The following is a 14907-nucleotide window of genomic DNA, read 5'->3' on the forward strand; positions in this document are numbered from 1 at the left end:
TACTACATGTTATCTCACATATAAAAATGATTTAATTAATGATCTATAAGTCTATATCCATATCTAAGCTGTGTTGCATGTCATGTAATTATTTATCCTAAAATTAGTAGTGTAGTTGTAATATTTCTACCGATTCCATTCTTCACATTTTGTTACTTTTTAAAACTTACGTTAGGAACTTCATTATATTTTATTGAAGATTAAAAAGGGTTTTATTTATTCATTTGGATTTGTTTCAAAGGATTCAAATGAGGAAGAAGTTGAAGTTCTTGTCCTCAGGAAGGTTATAGACTCGTGGAAGTGATAGCAATTTGTCACATAATAACCTCTATATATAATTCAAACTGATAAGTGCTTGTCTGCTTAGCTTTCTGGTCACTGGCTTTTCTATTCACCTGGTTACCGAAATTGTTTCAGGGCTTGAGTTGAGCACCGTTGATTCAAGGAGAGTCAGACTTGGAACTTTTGCTGAAATTTTGGAGAAGGGATGGCTTTTTTTTTCTGCCAGGCTTACTAAGCTGGTAGGATGTAAGTCTGGGGTAAGTGGGGAGAGTCTCCAGGAATGAGGTCAGCACAGAGGAAAGCAAAGTCAAAAGGCAGAGAAAGATGATGTGTCATGATTTCAGGAGCATCTCTGGATGCTGTCATTGTAAAGGTGGCCATTCCCTCTGTACCTGCCAGTTATTGAGTCCATAAATTACCTCTGTAGCTCCTGCCAGTTTTAGTTGGGTTTCTGCCACAAATGAAAATGATTTGAGAAGTGCAGAATCCAAAGCTCTTTCCACTCTGCTAGTCGTTGCCAACCCTGGCTGTACTTCAGTGGCACCTGGGTAATTTTTACAAAATACAGATTCCGGGCCCAACCCTAGACCTACTGAATCATTCCCAGATTGGAAGAGGTCTGGGAACCCGTATTTTAAAAGTTCCCCTCCACATCACTGCTGTAGTTAACCCAGATATTCGAGCTAGGGAACCACTGCTAACAGTGTAAAGCCGCCACTTTCTAGCTCCATTTTACAAATGGAGAAAGTCAGGCCCGGGAAATTTAAGTCCCTTCAGAAGGCCATGTAAGAGGTCTCATCAAGTCTCCTGAGTAAGCACTCAGGTCTACTAAGTTTATGTCTAAACTTACGTTCATGTTATGTTGCTGTTTCCGTTATGCTCTGCTGCGTAGAATAGTCAGACTGCTCTTTGGTCCTAGGTTAGTAGTTGTCTTAGTTTGAATCCCTAGAAAATGAAGCCTGAGGCAAGAATTAAATACCAATGCTTTACTGGGGAGGTGCAGACTCAGGGCAATGAGTGAGAAAGAAGAGAAACAAGGAAGGAAAGAATAGGAAGCAAAGCAATGAATGATGCATGAGCTGCTGCCTCAGTGTCCACTACTTACCTCCAATGAATAGATGCAACAGATTGCTCAGCAGGCATCGGTTTTGAAAAGCTATGTGAAAAGAAAGTGCCTGTGAGCAATCAATGTGAGAGAGGAAGGAAAGGGATTTTATCTTGTGTTTACCTCTTATCTCCTGTTCCTGTTGGCCAGATTTTACTCCATGGGAGTTAATGGTCCTAGGCTTCAAGGTGGCATTCCCTGGCTCCATGGAGTGCCAGGTTCCATGCCCTACCATGGCAAGAGGAGCCAGGAATTCAGAGCATGGGACTGATTTTCCTGTCTGTAGAGCAGCATCCAAGGGGTTGGCTCCATTAGTTCTGAAGGAATTTACAGGTTATCCTCAGGCAGAGGAACGTGGGGATGGGACAGGTGGTTGAGGTTGCTGGAGGCAGTGGAACCAAGGGAATCTCAGGAAGCACATACAGTGTATCCCAAACAGGAATGTTGTCTTATTTTTAATATTTTAAAGAATTCCACTAGTTACGCTGTCAGCAGTTTTCAATATAGACAATGTCCAATTTCTTTCCCTTTCCCCTACCATCTGTGCTGACATGCTTCACCCCAGGCCCTGAGCCAATTCTCGTCTCAGACCTGGGATCTAGGAGCTCATCTGTGCTGACCACCAGTCTCCAGTGTCATCCGTGAAGTCTCAAGAGGACTATTCCAATATTAAATCTGGCAGCACTGGTTCCTCATTTGCACACTCCCATCCTTGTGATGCATCTCCTACTGTCCTGTGTGTTCCAGTCCCCAGGTATAGGTTTCTACTTTATTTCTTAAAAATCCACATTGTCGCCAGGCTCCTTCCCTGGGTACTGGTAGGCTCTTCCTGCCATCCACCCTTGTTCTGGACAGCCCAAGGCCCCTCAAACAAGAATCTTACCCCTGAACATGGGATCCTGGGTCTTTCTTGACTGTGGAACAGGACTCTGACATCAACCTGATCCAGTTCTTCTTTTCTCTGGACCACTTGCCTGATTATAAGTTCACTTCCTGCTTTTGAAAATCCCAGCCATAACTGTTGCTTGACTAATATATGCCTTTCTCATCTGCCTGCCCTCCCATACCTGTCCTCCCACAGTCAGAGTTTACAGCTTGTTCACTTGCCATTATGTGTCTGTCCTGTTCTAACCTTTGGGTTTTTTGTCAGCTTCAAGTTCCTTCTTTCTGTGCTGCACCATGCAGCAATGAGACGTGATTGTGTCCTATATTATCAAGGAAAATAGATACACTTGAAGTCAAATAATTTGCTATAACCAAGTCAAAATAATTGTTATATCCAAGAATGTATAAGTTCTTTATCCCTATAGTGTGTTTTAATATAGGATATTTTTAGATCAATCAGTGTCTCATTTTGCTTTTTATTGTTTTATATCTATGGACATAGAGCCAGCAAGCAAAAAATATGTGAACTTTTAAACAATGTCTTCTTCTTTGTATTAGGTCTTCAATAGTGAACATATGCTACGCAAGAATACATTTCGGGAGACATTTAATCAAAGATTGTATAAGCCTTTCCCCTAGTTTAAGTCCCGGAGAACGTGCAGTTTATGGGCTGCTAACAGCTCATTCAAACTAATTTGCACACATAGTAAATCAACCCACAAGAACTTAAACATCAACTTTGTTCAAAGCAGATTTTATTTTTAATACAAGCCAATTAGAGAAAGTTTATAATATTCAGAATTGAAAATGCAAAATACAAAGTTAATTTGCTGTCAGCACTCCTTTGCTCCCTTCCCCATGGAGGGGTTAATTAGCAAGTGAAATCTTATTTTAGTTCTTTTCTTTTGGAAATTTTGTCTTCTTAAGAAATTACATGAAAAAAGACAACTTCCTAGTTAAAATACTGTCAAGCTACAACTTCATGGTAGACTCTCTCTTATTTTCCATTAAATGATCCATGATGACATACAGAAATTTAAAAATTCAATAGCAATGGAAAGGAAAGATAACAGTCACCCATTTACATAAATCCTATGAGGAATTTCCAGTAATTACTGAGCTGATGTGGCCTGATTGAAAAACACGTTTAATAGCCTCTGCAGGCCTATGCTCAATTAAAACATAATTTAGGTGTACAGAGGAAACAGTCTAGTCCCATTGATGCAGGGTCAGCGAGCCGAAGAGTCGAAAGAAAGATTTCTCGGACTCTCAAGGTCTGGCAGTAGTGCTCTTTTATTTAGAGAATAGTGTGGAATAGCATGGGGACAGGACCCATGGGCAGTCAGAGCTGCTGCTACTGCTGCAAACATGGGTTGAGAGTAGGGCTAAATTTAAGGCATAGGTATGTGAGTTATCTCTTTACAAGACAAAGGAAAGAATATGTAAAAAAAGTTGTTAAAATGGTTTCAGAGCAGGTGGGGTCTGGTTATTGGGTGGTCCTATAACTCTAGATAAGAATCAGATCAGATTAAGTCAGGATGTCCTATGCTTCCCGGAGGATGTTGGTGGTCGGGGGAGTCAGCTACGTGAGGTTACCAGACAAGCACAATAAACAAAACTTAAGTCCTTGCCATCTCCATTAAGAGTTTCCAGAGATAAGGCCATCCCCCCTTCTTCCTGGTGCAGAGAGGGAGACACCCCCACAGATGGAGACTTCCTTCACAAATGCAAATGTCTCTCATAAAAGGGCAAGCAAATTCCACTCCTCAGAGCCTCCTTCCTGTCTGCAGTTTTTAAAAGTAACCAACCTAAAATAATCCTCATCACCATGATCTGCCTTTTCCTCTGAAGTTTATTATCTCCACCTACCAGAAAACCAGGAAGCTGCTTCCTCATTGCATACCTCCTAGTACATAGTAGGTGTTCAAAAATATTTTGCTAATGAATGGACATATGTGAAATACCTTCCAAGGTGGCCCTCTATTAGCATTTCTCTGTTGGCATCCCTCTTGAGAAAACAAACCCCCTGGACTTCAAATGACTGTAATTGTAGGGGAAAATATGGAGGAAAATCATTCTACCAAGGATGTATAAGATCCAGCATGTCAGTCTGGTGGTGGTGGCAGAGATGGGAAGAGTCCAAGTGGTTTGTGGTGCATGTTGTCAGTGAGATTAGAGTTTATCCATTAACAGGAAGATAATGAAATTTCCTAAGATGTAAATTTTCCCCTAGATTATTTGAAAACTGCCAGTGGATGTAAGTAAATATTTTCCATACATCCAATGGATAGACACCGTTTGATATAGGAAATTGGCCCAAGTGTGTGCATTGAGCTACCTCCATGTTTAGGTCTAAGAGATCACTGCAAAGAAAAAGGGGAACGAGACCATGGACAAGTGACTACCCAGGAAAGATAACCCTCTCTTATTTATAGGAGCAAATGAGAAAAGAAAAAGATAGAAGTAACATTTTTAAAAGCCAGAAGATAAAAGAGAGACACCTGCGTTCACACTTAAATGGAGTGTAGTGAAACAGTAGAATGGCAAAGACGAGAGAAATTCTGAAAAGCAAAAGGAGAAAAAGACACGTTATTTTCAAAGGATTAAAAATTATATTGAGGACAGAATTATCAACAGCCACAATAGAAGCCAGAAGACAATGGAATTATAGTGCTGAAGCAAACTGTCAGCCTGGAATTTTAATTCCAGTAAACTATCACTTAAGAGTAAAGATGAAATAAAAATATTTTCAATCCAACAGTGAAATTGAGACAATTTAAAACTCACAGATATTTACTAAAAGAACAAATGCAAGATCTATTTATGATGAAGAAAATTGAATTCAGAAGAAAGAATTGGGATCCAAGAGCAGTGGTTAATGAAATGCTCAGTAAATGTGGGTAAATCTCAATGAACTTTGCCTATGGAAATAATAATATCAAATAATTCAGATGGTATAAAAGCAAAGTGAACTCAGTTATTAGACAATAACTTTATAAGGAAGGAGTTATTGCCGTAATAGGCATTTGAAGTTCTTATATTTGGGGAGCACAGGTTTGAACTATTTCAAGACATCTTTATGTAAAGTGTGAATGTTGAAAATTTCGGACAACCAAAAAATCAAGAGGTGGAATGTGTAATTTCTAAACCAGTGGAAGCATAAAAGGAAATAAGGAAAACTTGATGAGTCCAATGGAATACAAAAACAGAGAACTAAAGAAAGGATATAGTCAAGAGAGGCACAAAATGAGATATTAAGCACAAATGTATCATTAATCGTGATAAATATAAACAGACTAAACTATAAAAGTGGAAAGTGAAATGCAGCTTTCTACTGTTTACAAAATCACCTGGTAAAATATCCAAAAACCTATACCAGGTATTTACTAATTAAAAAATATCTGGCATAAATATATTAATATTAGAATAAGTAAACTTTAAGACAAATAAATGTATTCATTTAAAAAGGAATAGTCCAATGTAGAGAAAAATTTAGAACTTATTTCCACCACCTAACCACATAAACTCAAAATGAATAAAGCAAAAATTGGCAAATATGGAAGGAGAAATGAACAAATCCACACCTAGAGTAGGAGATTTTATCATACATCTCTCAATAATCGACAGATCAAGCAGACAAAACATTAGTAAGGCTCTACTAGACTTGACCAATGCAACTAGTAAGATTAGGTTTTCCTGTACTTATTGAGCCTAGCTTGGCTGTGCTGGAAAAAATTGGAAATCCTTGCCATTTGCTTACTACAGCACTTTGATATCTCTGTGTGGCCCTTTTCTTGTGCTTTAGGGCACCTGGGAGGATGTGCAGGAATTCGCTTTCAGCAAAATGTGACACAGAACTGCACACCAGTTTTTCCTGCTTGCGGATACTTAGAAACTTCACGGAAAGACCAGTCCAATGTCCTCAGCCATTTGGGACTGGTTAGGGAAGAAGGGTCACATGCCTTTCTCTTAGCATCTCCCAGACTTTCTTTTTTTTTCCTTAATTCCTACTTCCCTCTCCTTTATTTTTGTCCTCCTTCCTTCTTCCCTTCTTCCTTTTTTCCTTTTTCCCTTTCCTTCTTTCTTTTCACCCTTAAGTATTATATTATTTTAGATCTTCCAGGTGATAGAAAAGCAAAAGTAGTTCAGCCTCTTTTGATGTGATAAAACCCATTTTAACCCATATTTCAAAAATTAAATTTGTCAATAATTAGTATGGATCTTTATCATTTTAAATTATTATTTTATTGAATAGTATAATAAATTTGACAATTTATGCTGCTAAATCATTTCAGAAAATGGTTTTTCCTGAGTGGAAGATAGTAAACTACATTTCTACTAGTGAAAGCATTTTACCAAATAAATTAAGCACACTCTAAAAATTGTAGTTGCTGAATCCTCTTCTTTTTTATGTGAAGGTTATGACGCACTTCATGTTTTTGATATTAAATGAGGAAACTCAGTAATGAGCAATTGTTAGCACACAATGGATCTATCACTTACTTTATCAAGAGTGTTTGTGAGACAGATGCTCATGTGCCAAGAAATAGTAAAGTAACCAGAATGGGTACAATTTTAACTAGCATGTGATTTGGTCTTTTACTTGTTTAACAGAAAAGAAATCTACACTAATACTTTCCAGTAGTAGATGGAAGTGGGATTAGCAAATAGGCCAAAAAATTCTCTGAAAATATAATTACTCATACATTAAATACAACAAATAAGTATCTATTATAAACTTGTTTATATAAGTGAAATCATGTTGTAAATATAGTTATTCATTCTCTTAATACGTTGTTTTCTGGATTAAAGCTTCTGAGACTTGTTTGCTAATAATATATCTAAATAATTAACTGTAGAAGATAATCACTAATTTATTATATTACTGAGTCTCTTCCACATTTCTGATGTACTTTCATATAATCATGGACTAGTAAGGCAGAAAGAAACCTAAGAGACAAATTATTCAAATTATATTCTATACAGCCCTAGCATTCTTTTAAAGCTCTTTGGTTTGTCAATAGAAAGGCTGTGGAAATGAATGGAAGCTTCTAGCTTCTCATCCTACTTCAACCAGATTAACTCCAGATTAATTGTTTTGTATATTGAGATTCTGTCTTAGGTGTTCTTCAGACACAGTACCCCTGAGGCAAAAAAATAAAATGTTTGGAAGCTACTGATCAAATCTTACTGCTTAAACAGAATAAGAACTTGAGTTATAAGAAAAACCTTTAAGTTGTTTGCCCAAGGTTGCGCAATGTAGGAGAGGAACTAAAACCAGAAAACAGGATTTTTAACTCTCCGTTGATTGCATCTTTCATCTCACCAGTTTTATACGTGTATCTTCCTTTGCAGTGTAGACGTGGTGGATTGTTTGAGTAAAAGCTCAAGTGGATCATATCTGCCTACACACGTGTTTTCTGTAGTCTCCCCTCCCTTGTTGACCCTGGTCTTGACCAGGTGACTTGCTTTGGTCAATGGATTATTAAGAAATGTGAAGGAAGCAGATATATGATAACCGTTTGAACATTAGGGCTCTCATTCTTTTGCTACTGGTAATTCTTCTGTACTATGTGGAAAATATTGGGCTCATCTCATAGAAGATTAGAGAGCTCATGGACAGAATTCCCAGATGAGGTCTTAATTCATGAATGAGCCCAGCCAATACACATGAGCTGATAAACTTTCCCAAATGAGGTCTGACCACAGAATCATGAGCAAATAAATGGTTGTTGCTTTAAACCACGAAGTTTCTGGGTAGTTTGTTTTGCATGAGAGCTGACCAAAACAGCAGTATTAATTTATTCTCCCAACCATGACCTATTCTAGGATCTGAGCATAGCACATTTTTGTGGATTATTTCAAAAACTTCTGATTCAAAAACACTGATTTCTTCCAGTAGCTAATGTTATATAAAATTAAGTATTCTTTCAATAGAGAGATTCTCTCTTTATGTTGTGTTATTTTCTTCAGTAACTGTAATATGGTAAATTGAGATATATTTGGTTATGTTGAATCACAGAACCCTGGCAACTGCCACAGTTACCAGGATCACCTGTAAAGGAAAGGCCCCCGGTGAGCTACATTTGAGGAGAGTAGGGATGGAAGGGACAAGTCCAGATTGTCCCCAACATTTGTGATGCCCAGGTCAAAAGTACAAATGGAAGCACACATACCATATTTCTAAAATTTTAAAAGTTGCAAATCAAACTAACACATTTTTAAATAGAATACATTCTATTATCTCACCTTGACAAATATAAAGTTATACCAACCTGGAAGACCAAGTTTAAATTTAGAATTCTTGGACTTCTCAGAGTTTGCGGTAGAATATGGCAGCACAGGATAGCTGGGCCCTGCTCAGGTGCCCACCGTGTTCTCTTTCCTACTTGAACTCTAACATATATTGTAAGGGGTCTTGTGTATAAATGTGTGAGATACCTCAGCCCACATAATTAATCTTGGTCCACATCTTCCCCTAAATAGCCATCTTTTAGTTACCCTTCAATTCTAGGAGTCTTCCAACAGGAGGACTGACATAGGAAAGAGTCCTGTACAGGCACTGGAAATGGGATCAAAGCATTTTGGATTGTGAACTGTGGCATCCCAAGAACGTGGAACATGGTGAGGCTGGGCTCCATGTAGGCCTGTCCCATTGGGCCTCTGTACTCCTTGCACTTGCAGAAAGACAGTGCCAGAGGAGGTTCAGAGTAAGGCCCTAGAAAGCATGAGGCCCAGGACAGGAAGCTCTCTGTCTTGGGTCTAGGGGTTTTTGTTAGGTTAGGGATTCCCAACAGCAGACCCTGAAACCAGGTCTTGAGATCAAATAGTTTGAGAAGTAATCTCAGGAACCATAGGTAGGACTGTGAGAGAGTGAGAGACAGCAAAGGGAAGAAGCCAGTTCAAGGAGTGTTAATGAGCAGTCGCCACTGTGAGCAGTTTAGGCTCAATTGCACTGGCGATCTCTAGGAGTTGGTGTAGAATTCATCTTGGAGTTAATTCCAACCAAAGGGCAAAGACGCTCGGTTATTTTTCCACCAATTTGATACATTATTTGTTGAGAACTGCAACTGCAGGCGTTAACTGTCACTTCTGGCCAGATCCTTGCAAGGGCTGAGCAAACCTCCTATGACCAAAGCAAGCCCTCAAGGAGAAAGTCACAGTTTTCCATAAAGCCATTGTCCTGCAGGGTGGATTTAAATGCCCAGGCGACATGGCAAGGCATGGATGACATCTGCTACAGTGCAGAATTGGAAAGGACTTTGAGAATATATGTCCCTAAAAGAGAATAATGGTATGGTGGTACAATGTGGCCAGTAAAATTGCCAGGTTTCTAAAAATCAAAATAGTTCCTCCCTCTACCATTTTGCGTCTTAAGGGGCTGTGGAAACTGCTGCTGAATACCTTCACCTAGAAGTGACTCCTCGTTGATAATATATGATAATACTCCTACTTATGTTTCTGGCATGGACCAATTAAATTGTTTCCGATGTTTAAGAAAAAGAAACAATATTGTTTTGTCAGTACATCTTCAAAAATAAAACCATCATTTCCACGAATTCCACTGTTATGATGGATTCCTTTTTGAACTTGTAAGGGAGAGGAGCTGGCACTGTGCAATCCTTAGGGTCTTTGCTCATGAACATTTCATGAGTTGGAAAATGTACACTTAAGAATGTCCTTGGTTTTTACTTTCAGACTCAGTATCATTAGGAAATGGATATTTTTAGGGAAAAGGAAATAATGTATAACATAAAGCTTTGGATAGAAGCTTTATACTTGAACTTGTGCATTTCAATTATTGTTTACTATTAAATGGCTAGTTATTCTTTATCTTTGATGAAAATAATTACTATTAAATTGTTTAAATTTCCTATTCTAAGCAGCTTAATTTTATTTAAATTATCTAATCTAAATATTTTCATTTTGGTCTGTTCACGCAAGAGAAAAATGGGCTTTCTTTATTTCTGTTAATAAAGCAACAAATTTTGATCAAATAATTATATCACCTGGTTTGTTCTAATGATGTTGCCACAACTCAAATGCTTCTTTTGGAATCAAAGTAATCAGCGAACAATAGATGATAAAATGTGCCTGGAGTCTTTTATGACGAGAAAAAATTTTATCCTAAAATTAAATTTGTACTTGAAAAGGATGGAATAAAAATTAAAATAGCAACATTCTGACAGCTTTTGTTTCCTCTTTAGACCAACTGAGAATCTTGGACTTTGGTTAGATGTAATACAGATTTCAAATGTGGTCCATTGTCAGTGGGTTTTAATACATGATATGTAACTATAGCGTTACACATGATATATAATATATGCCATATAGCAATATATAACATGCAACATATGCTATATAATATATAATTAATATAACTTTATATGTATCGTATAACTTACACACATTCAAATCCTGAGTTTGTTTTTAAAATGACGTGAAGCAGTTAATGTTCTTGGAGAGGTGACTGGTTTTTTTGGCATATGGACTTCAGTGTATTTGAAAACAGGTTTGCCATCTTTCACATTTGAGCTGTTAAATCTGAATGAATTAAAATTATAGGCAATTAATGTCATAATACTTGTCTGGTCCATTGGTTAATAAGCTTGATTTATTTTCTTAGTTTTGGAGAACTTCCTATCACAGATTTAGGCTTCTAAACATTTTTTATCATTTGTTTTTCATTGATTACTTAAATACTTTGGTATTAGCGATGAAATTTGTGTTCTATACTTACACTGCATCCTACTTTAGGGGTGAGAGATTTTTATAACTATTTTCTCATTTTATGGAGAGTAAGAAAATGGTGGCCTTGAGAGAAAGAGTGGTATTGCTTAGAAGGAAAGGACCGGGATAGATAGCCTGCCTACCATGAGAAACTATATTAGCTACTAACTTAAGGTAAATGTTATAACAAGGTGATATGAGAAGTATTAATTAGACATGCCTCTTGCTGCTTCCCTTGGTTATTAACTGAGAAAGAATGATTTCTATATGCTGGTCAAGTTGCAAATTATTTTGGTTGCTGTGGGACAGAGCCCTTACGTCATAGAAATGTGATGGACAATAATGCTTACCAAATATTGTATATATCTGTCTCATTTCTCAGTCCCTGTTCAGTTAGATTGCACCGTGTGGTTGGTTCTGGACAATTAAATTTAACATGTGTTACTTTTGGGCCGAGCATTGAAAAACCCTTGAGCAAACTTCCAGCCTCTCCTTTTCCCCGGACCTGTGAGTGAGGGAGGAGAGATGTTCCTGATGGCACAGCTACAAGATAGTGGTGTCATTTACAGCGTGGATCCCTGAGTGACTTTATGGAGCAGACTTTCCTCTGACCTGTCCAGGAATGATTCTGTCAATGATAAAATATGCCCTGGAAATTTAGGGGTATTGTGTTACCTTGGTATAACCTAGTCTTCTAGATTATACAATATGATTAAATACAAAGATATTAAATATTGCTTTACCTCAAGATGAATTTTAGGATTTATGCCATTAAAAATAATGAAGCCGTTTTTTGGGAATGGCCTGGTGGTATAGCAGTTAAGTTTGCACATTCTGCTTTGGCAGCCTGGGGTTCGCTGGTTCGGATCCTGGGTGCAGACCTGTGCAGCACTTGTCAAGCCATGCTGTGGCAGGTGTCCCACATATAAAGTAGAGGAAGGTGGGCACAGATGTTTGCTCAGGGCCAGTCTTCCTCAGTACAAAAAAAAAAAGAAAGAAAGAAAAAAGAGGAAGATCGGCAGCAGAGGTTAGCTCAGGGCTAATCTTCCTCAAAAAAAAAATAATAATTAAACCATTTTTTAATTATTTTGATAGCTGCAGATGGATTTGTTCCGGTTCCTTTGCGATTTGTTCCTCTCACTCCTGGACACTACCCTTGTAAAATTTTGTTGACATCAAGGTATGATGTGCGTGTCTATCACGTTGAAGGTGTGGTGGATGAAGAACATCCAGAGGCCAGATTTGAATTTGAAACGGCAGCATTTGAAGCCCTTACCCAGAATATTCCAATAGTAAGGCCAAACTTTTTTTGTTTTCTTCATTCCCACTGCCACTGTCTCAAAGTCCTCCAAACCTCTCATCTTGAACTATTACCAATTTCTAATTGCCTTATCTGCTGCCATTGGTTTCTCCACATTAATGTCAGAGTTTTGTTCCTGAATATACGTTATCGTGTTACTCACCTGATTAATCACCTCTCTGGATGTCTTTGCTTAAACAATTAACTCCAACTTCCTTAACCCATTATCAAATTCTTACTCAAAAGCCTTGCCTCCTGACTCTACCAAGCTGAGTTATGGTCTCTCAGATCACTCTGCTTTAATTCCGTTGTGATCTTAACACTTGATTAAGATGAGTTCATAGGCACTAAGAACAATGATTGACTATAGCTTGGCTATCTATTAGTCAAAGCAATAATGCAGCCTAGAAGAAGCTGATATAGTTATAAGGAATTTTGAGTTTTTTACACCGAGAAATTGTTTTTTGTTTGTTTATTAAAGATATAACAAAAGTCTGCTCAAAGCACAAAAATTTGTTTTGATGAGAAATGTAAGCTTTGCTATCTGAGCAATCTACCAGGTAGAACCCTTTTTGTTACCTATAATTAGGAGTAGAATGTGTAACTCCAAGACCATTTTACCATTTTAACAGTAATTAGTAAGTCAAACAAAGGAATATTCCTTTAGATATTAAATACTTCGTGGATCAACTTATTAGGCAATGTTGCTGTGTGACACTGAAAGGGTATATAGTCACCCTTGTGCCTTATGTTCACGTTTTTGATAGTTGTTCTTAACAAATGTGACTTTCAAATGATGATTCTTAAGAAATGCAATTAAAAATACAATATATAATTTTATTAAAAGTACCAAGAATTAATATGTAATTCAACTTCATCAACATCATCCCCCTGATATTTTTCTACCTTTTTTTCATGCTTTAGAATAATAAAACACAGAATGAATGGAAATGTCAAGCGACTATAGAAGGAGAATGGTTTTATGGACCTTCTATTTTATATGTCGGACCAGGTGAAACTGTGCAATATCCTCTTACTTTCAAACCTATTTTGGAATGTGAAATTATGGTATGAACTCATTGATGTTTTTCCCCTGTCTTAATATGTCAATAAACCAATATGTGATATTAACCTATATAACTTATGAGAAATCTTTTTTCAGAAAAGTTATATTTTCCATGAATTTGATCATTAGTGATTACTCTGCTTGAAAGTTTAATAAATGTTTTAACTTGAGGGATAAATGTTCTGAAAGTCACAATGCCATTGGCTGCCAATACTTATATCCAGATTATTTTTACTTAGCATGTCTAACAAAGTAAAATCATTGCTCTTTTTGTTTTTATTTATTAAGGAAGTTGATACTTTGGAAAATATTTTAAGGCATATTTCTTTGACAAGGATATAAACACACATATAATTGCTATGTATGACAATGCCTATATAAATTCTGTAATTTAAAGAAAGTAAAGAGAAAGAGCTTTTTACAGGAAATTTCTCTTCATTCAGTAGACGTATTTATACATAAACTGGGAAAGTCAATGGCTAACGCCTCCTTGAAAGCTCATTTCATTAATCAGATTCAAGAATAGTATGATAACAGAAGTAGTTTGGCATCTAACTATGACTCCTATAGAGCTGAAATTTGGCTGATTTGTCACAGGGTAAACTTACTCTACAAAATCAAGTAGATGGCATGACACATGTCTTTGAAATAAAAGGGACTGGAAGAAAACCCCTGGCCTTGGAACACATCATTGTAGACTGTCAAGTGGGGAACGTAACAAATAAAGCCATAGTGGTGCCCAATGATACAAAGACCATCCTAACATTTAAGGTAAGATTTTTTTTTTTTAATATAAAAGTGTTTTCAGAAGGAGTATATGGAATTATATGAAATTTTAAAAATATTTCATTTTACTTAACTAGATAAAGCAATGTCTCATAAGGAGAAGTTTAGAATTCTTTATATTAGTCCAACAGCTACTAAATTTCATTTCAATTATAAAGTTGAGTTAGCCCCAAACAAGTTTTATATCTAAATATTAGTATATATCATAAAATATATGAAAATCTAGTTATTTGAGTCATATGTATTTTCACTTGCAGAAATTATACATGATAAAAAGTATTTTCAAAAAAATTTTTAAACAGCTTTTAAAATTTTTAATGTGAAATCTGTAGGCACAAAATTTCTAAAGTGTATCCTATCGTTTACCAGTGTGAATAATAATGAGAATGTGAAGAAATGCATAATTATTTTCATCTTTATTTTTTATGAAGCTTTTGTACTTGGTCCTCCTCACTTCATTTGTTTAAGCCCATCCTAAAATAAATTTTTCCACTTCTCGCCCCCATATTTATCTAAGAATTGTTGTGTGTCTAATAGAATCCTCAAAAGAAGCTTCAAATGTCTGTCCATCACAGGTGCCTGAGCGAGTTCTCCTGAAGTTTGGAAATTCTCTGGTTTGCCCTCTGCTTTTTTTTTGTTATCTTGAAAAATATATACTTTGGTTTTCTTCTTCTTTCCTTACTGGATTGCAAATGGAGTGAATATTATGAATGAAAATCTCATCTTGTCACTCCTCTACTAAAACTCTTCAGT

At 36.7% G+C, this 14907-nt stretch overlaps 1 protein-coding gene across 1 annotated transcript in view; it reads left to right on the top strand.

Annotated features, from left to right (window-relative positions):
- CFAP47 (cilia and flagella associated protein 47) overlaps window positions 1–14907 on the top strand; it is a 423229-nt gene that overhangs the window by 271578 nt on the left and 136744 nt on the right. The window contains exons 46-48 of the mRNA XM_023634518.2: window positions 12098–12294; window positions 13227–13370; window positions 13966–14139. Of these exons, the coding sequence (XP_023490286.2) occupies window positions 12098–12294; window positions 13227–13370; window positions 13966–14139 (515 nt within the window). The remainder of the gene's footprint in view (window positions 1–12097; window positions 12295–13226; window positions 13371–13965; window positions 14140–14907) is intronic.

The sequence above is a fragment of the Equus caballus genome, chromosome X (genome assembly GCF_041296265.1).
Source record: "Equus caballus isolate H_3958 breed thoroughbred chromosome X, TB-T2T, whole genome shotgun sequence".
Classification (NCBI taxonomy): Eukaryota; Metazoa; Chordata; class Mammalia; order Perissodactyla; family Equidae; genus Equus; species Equus caballus.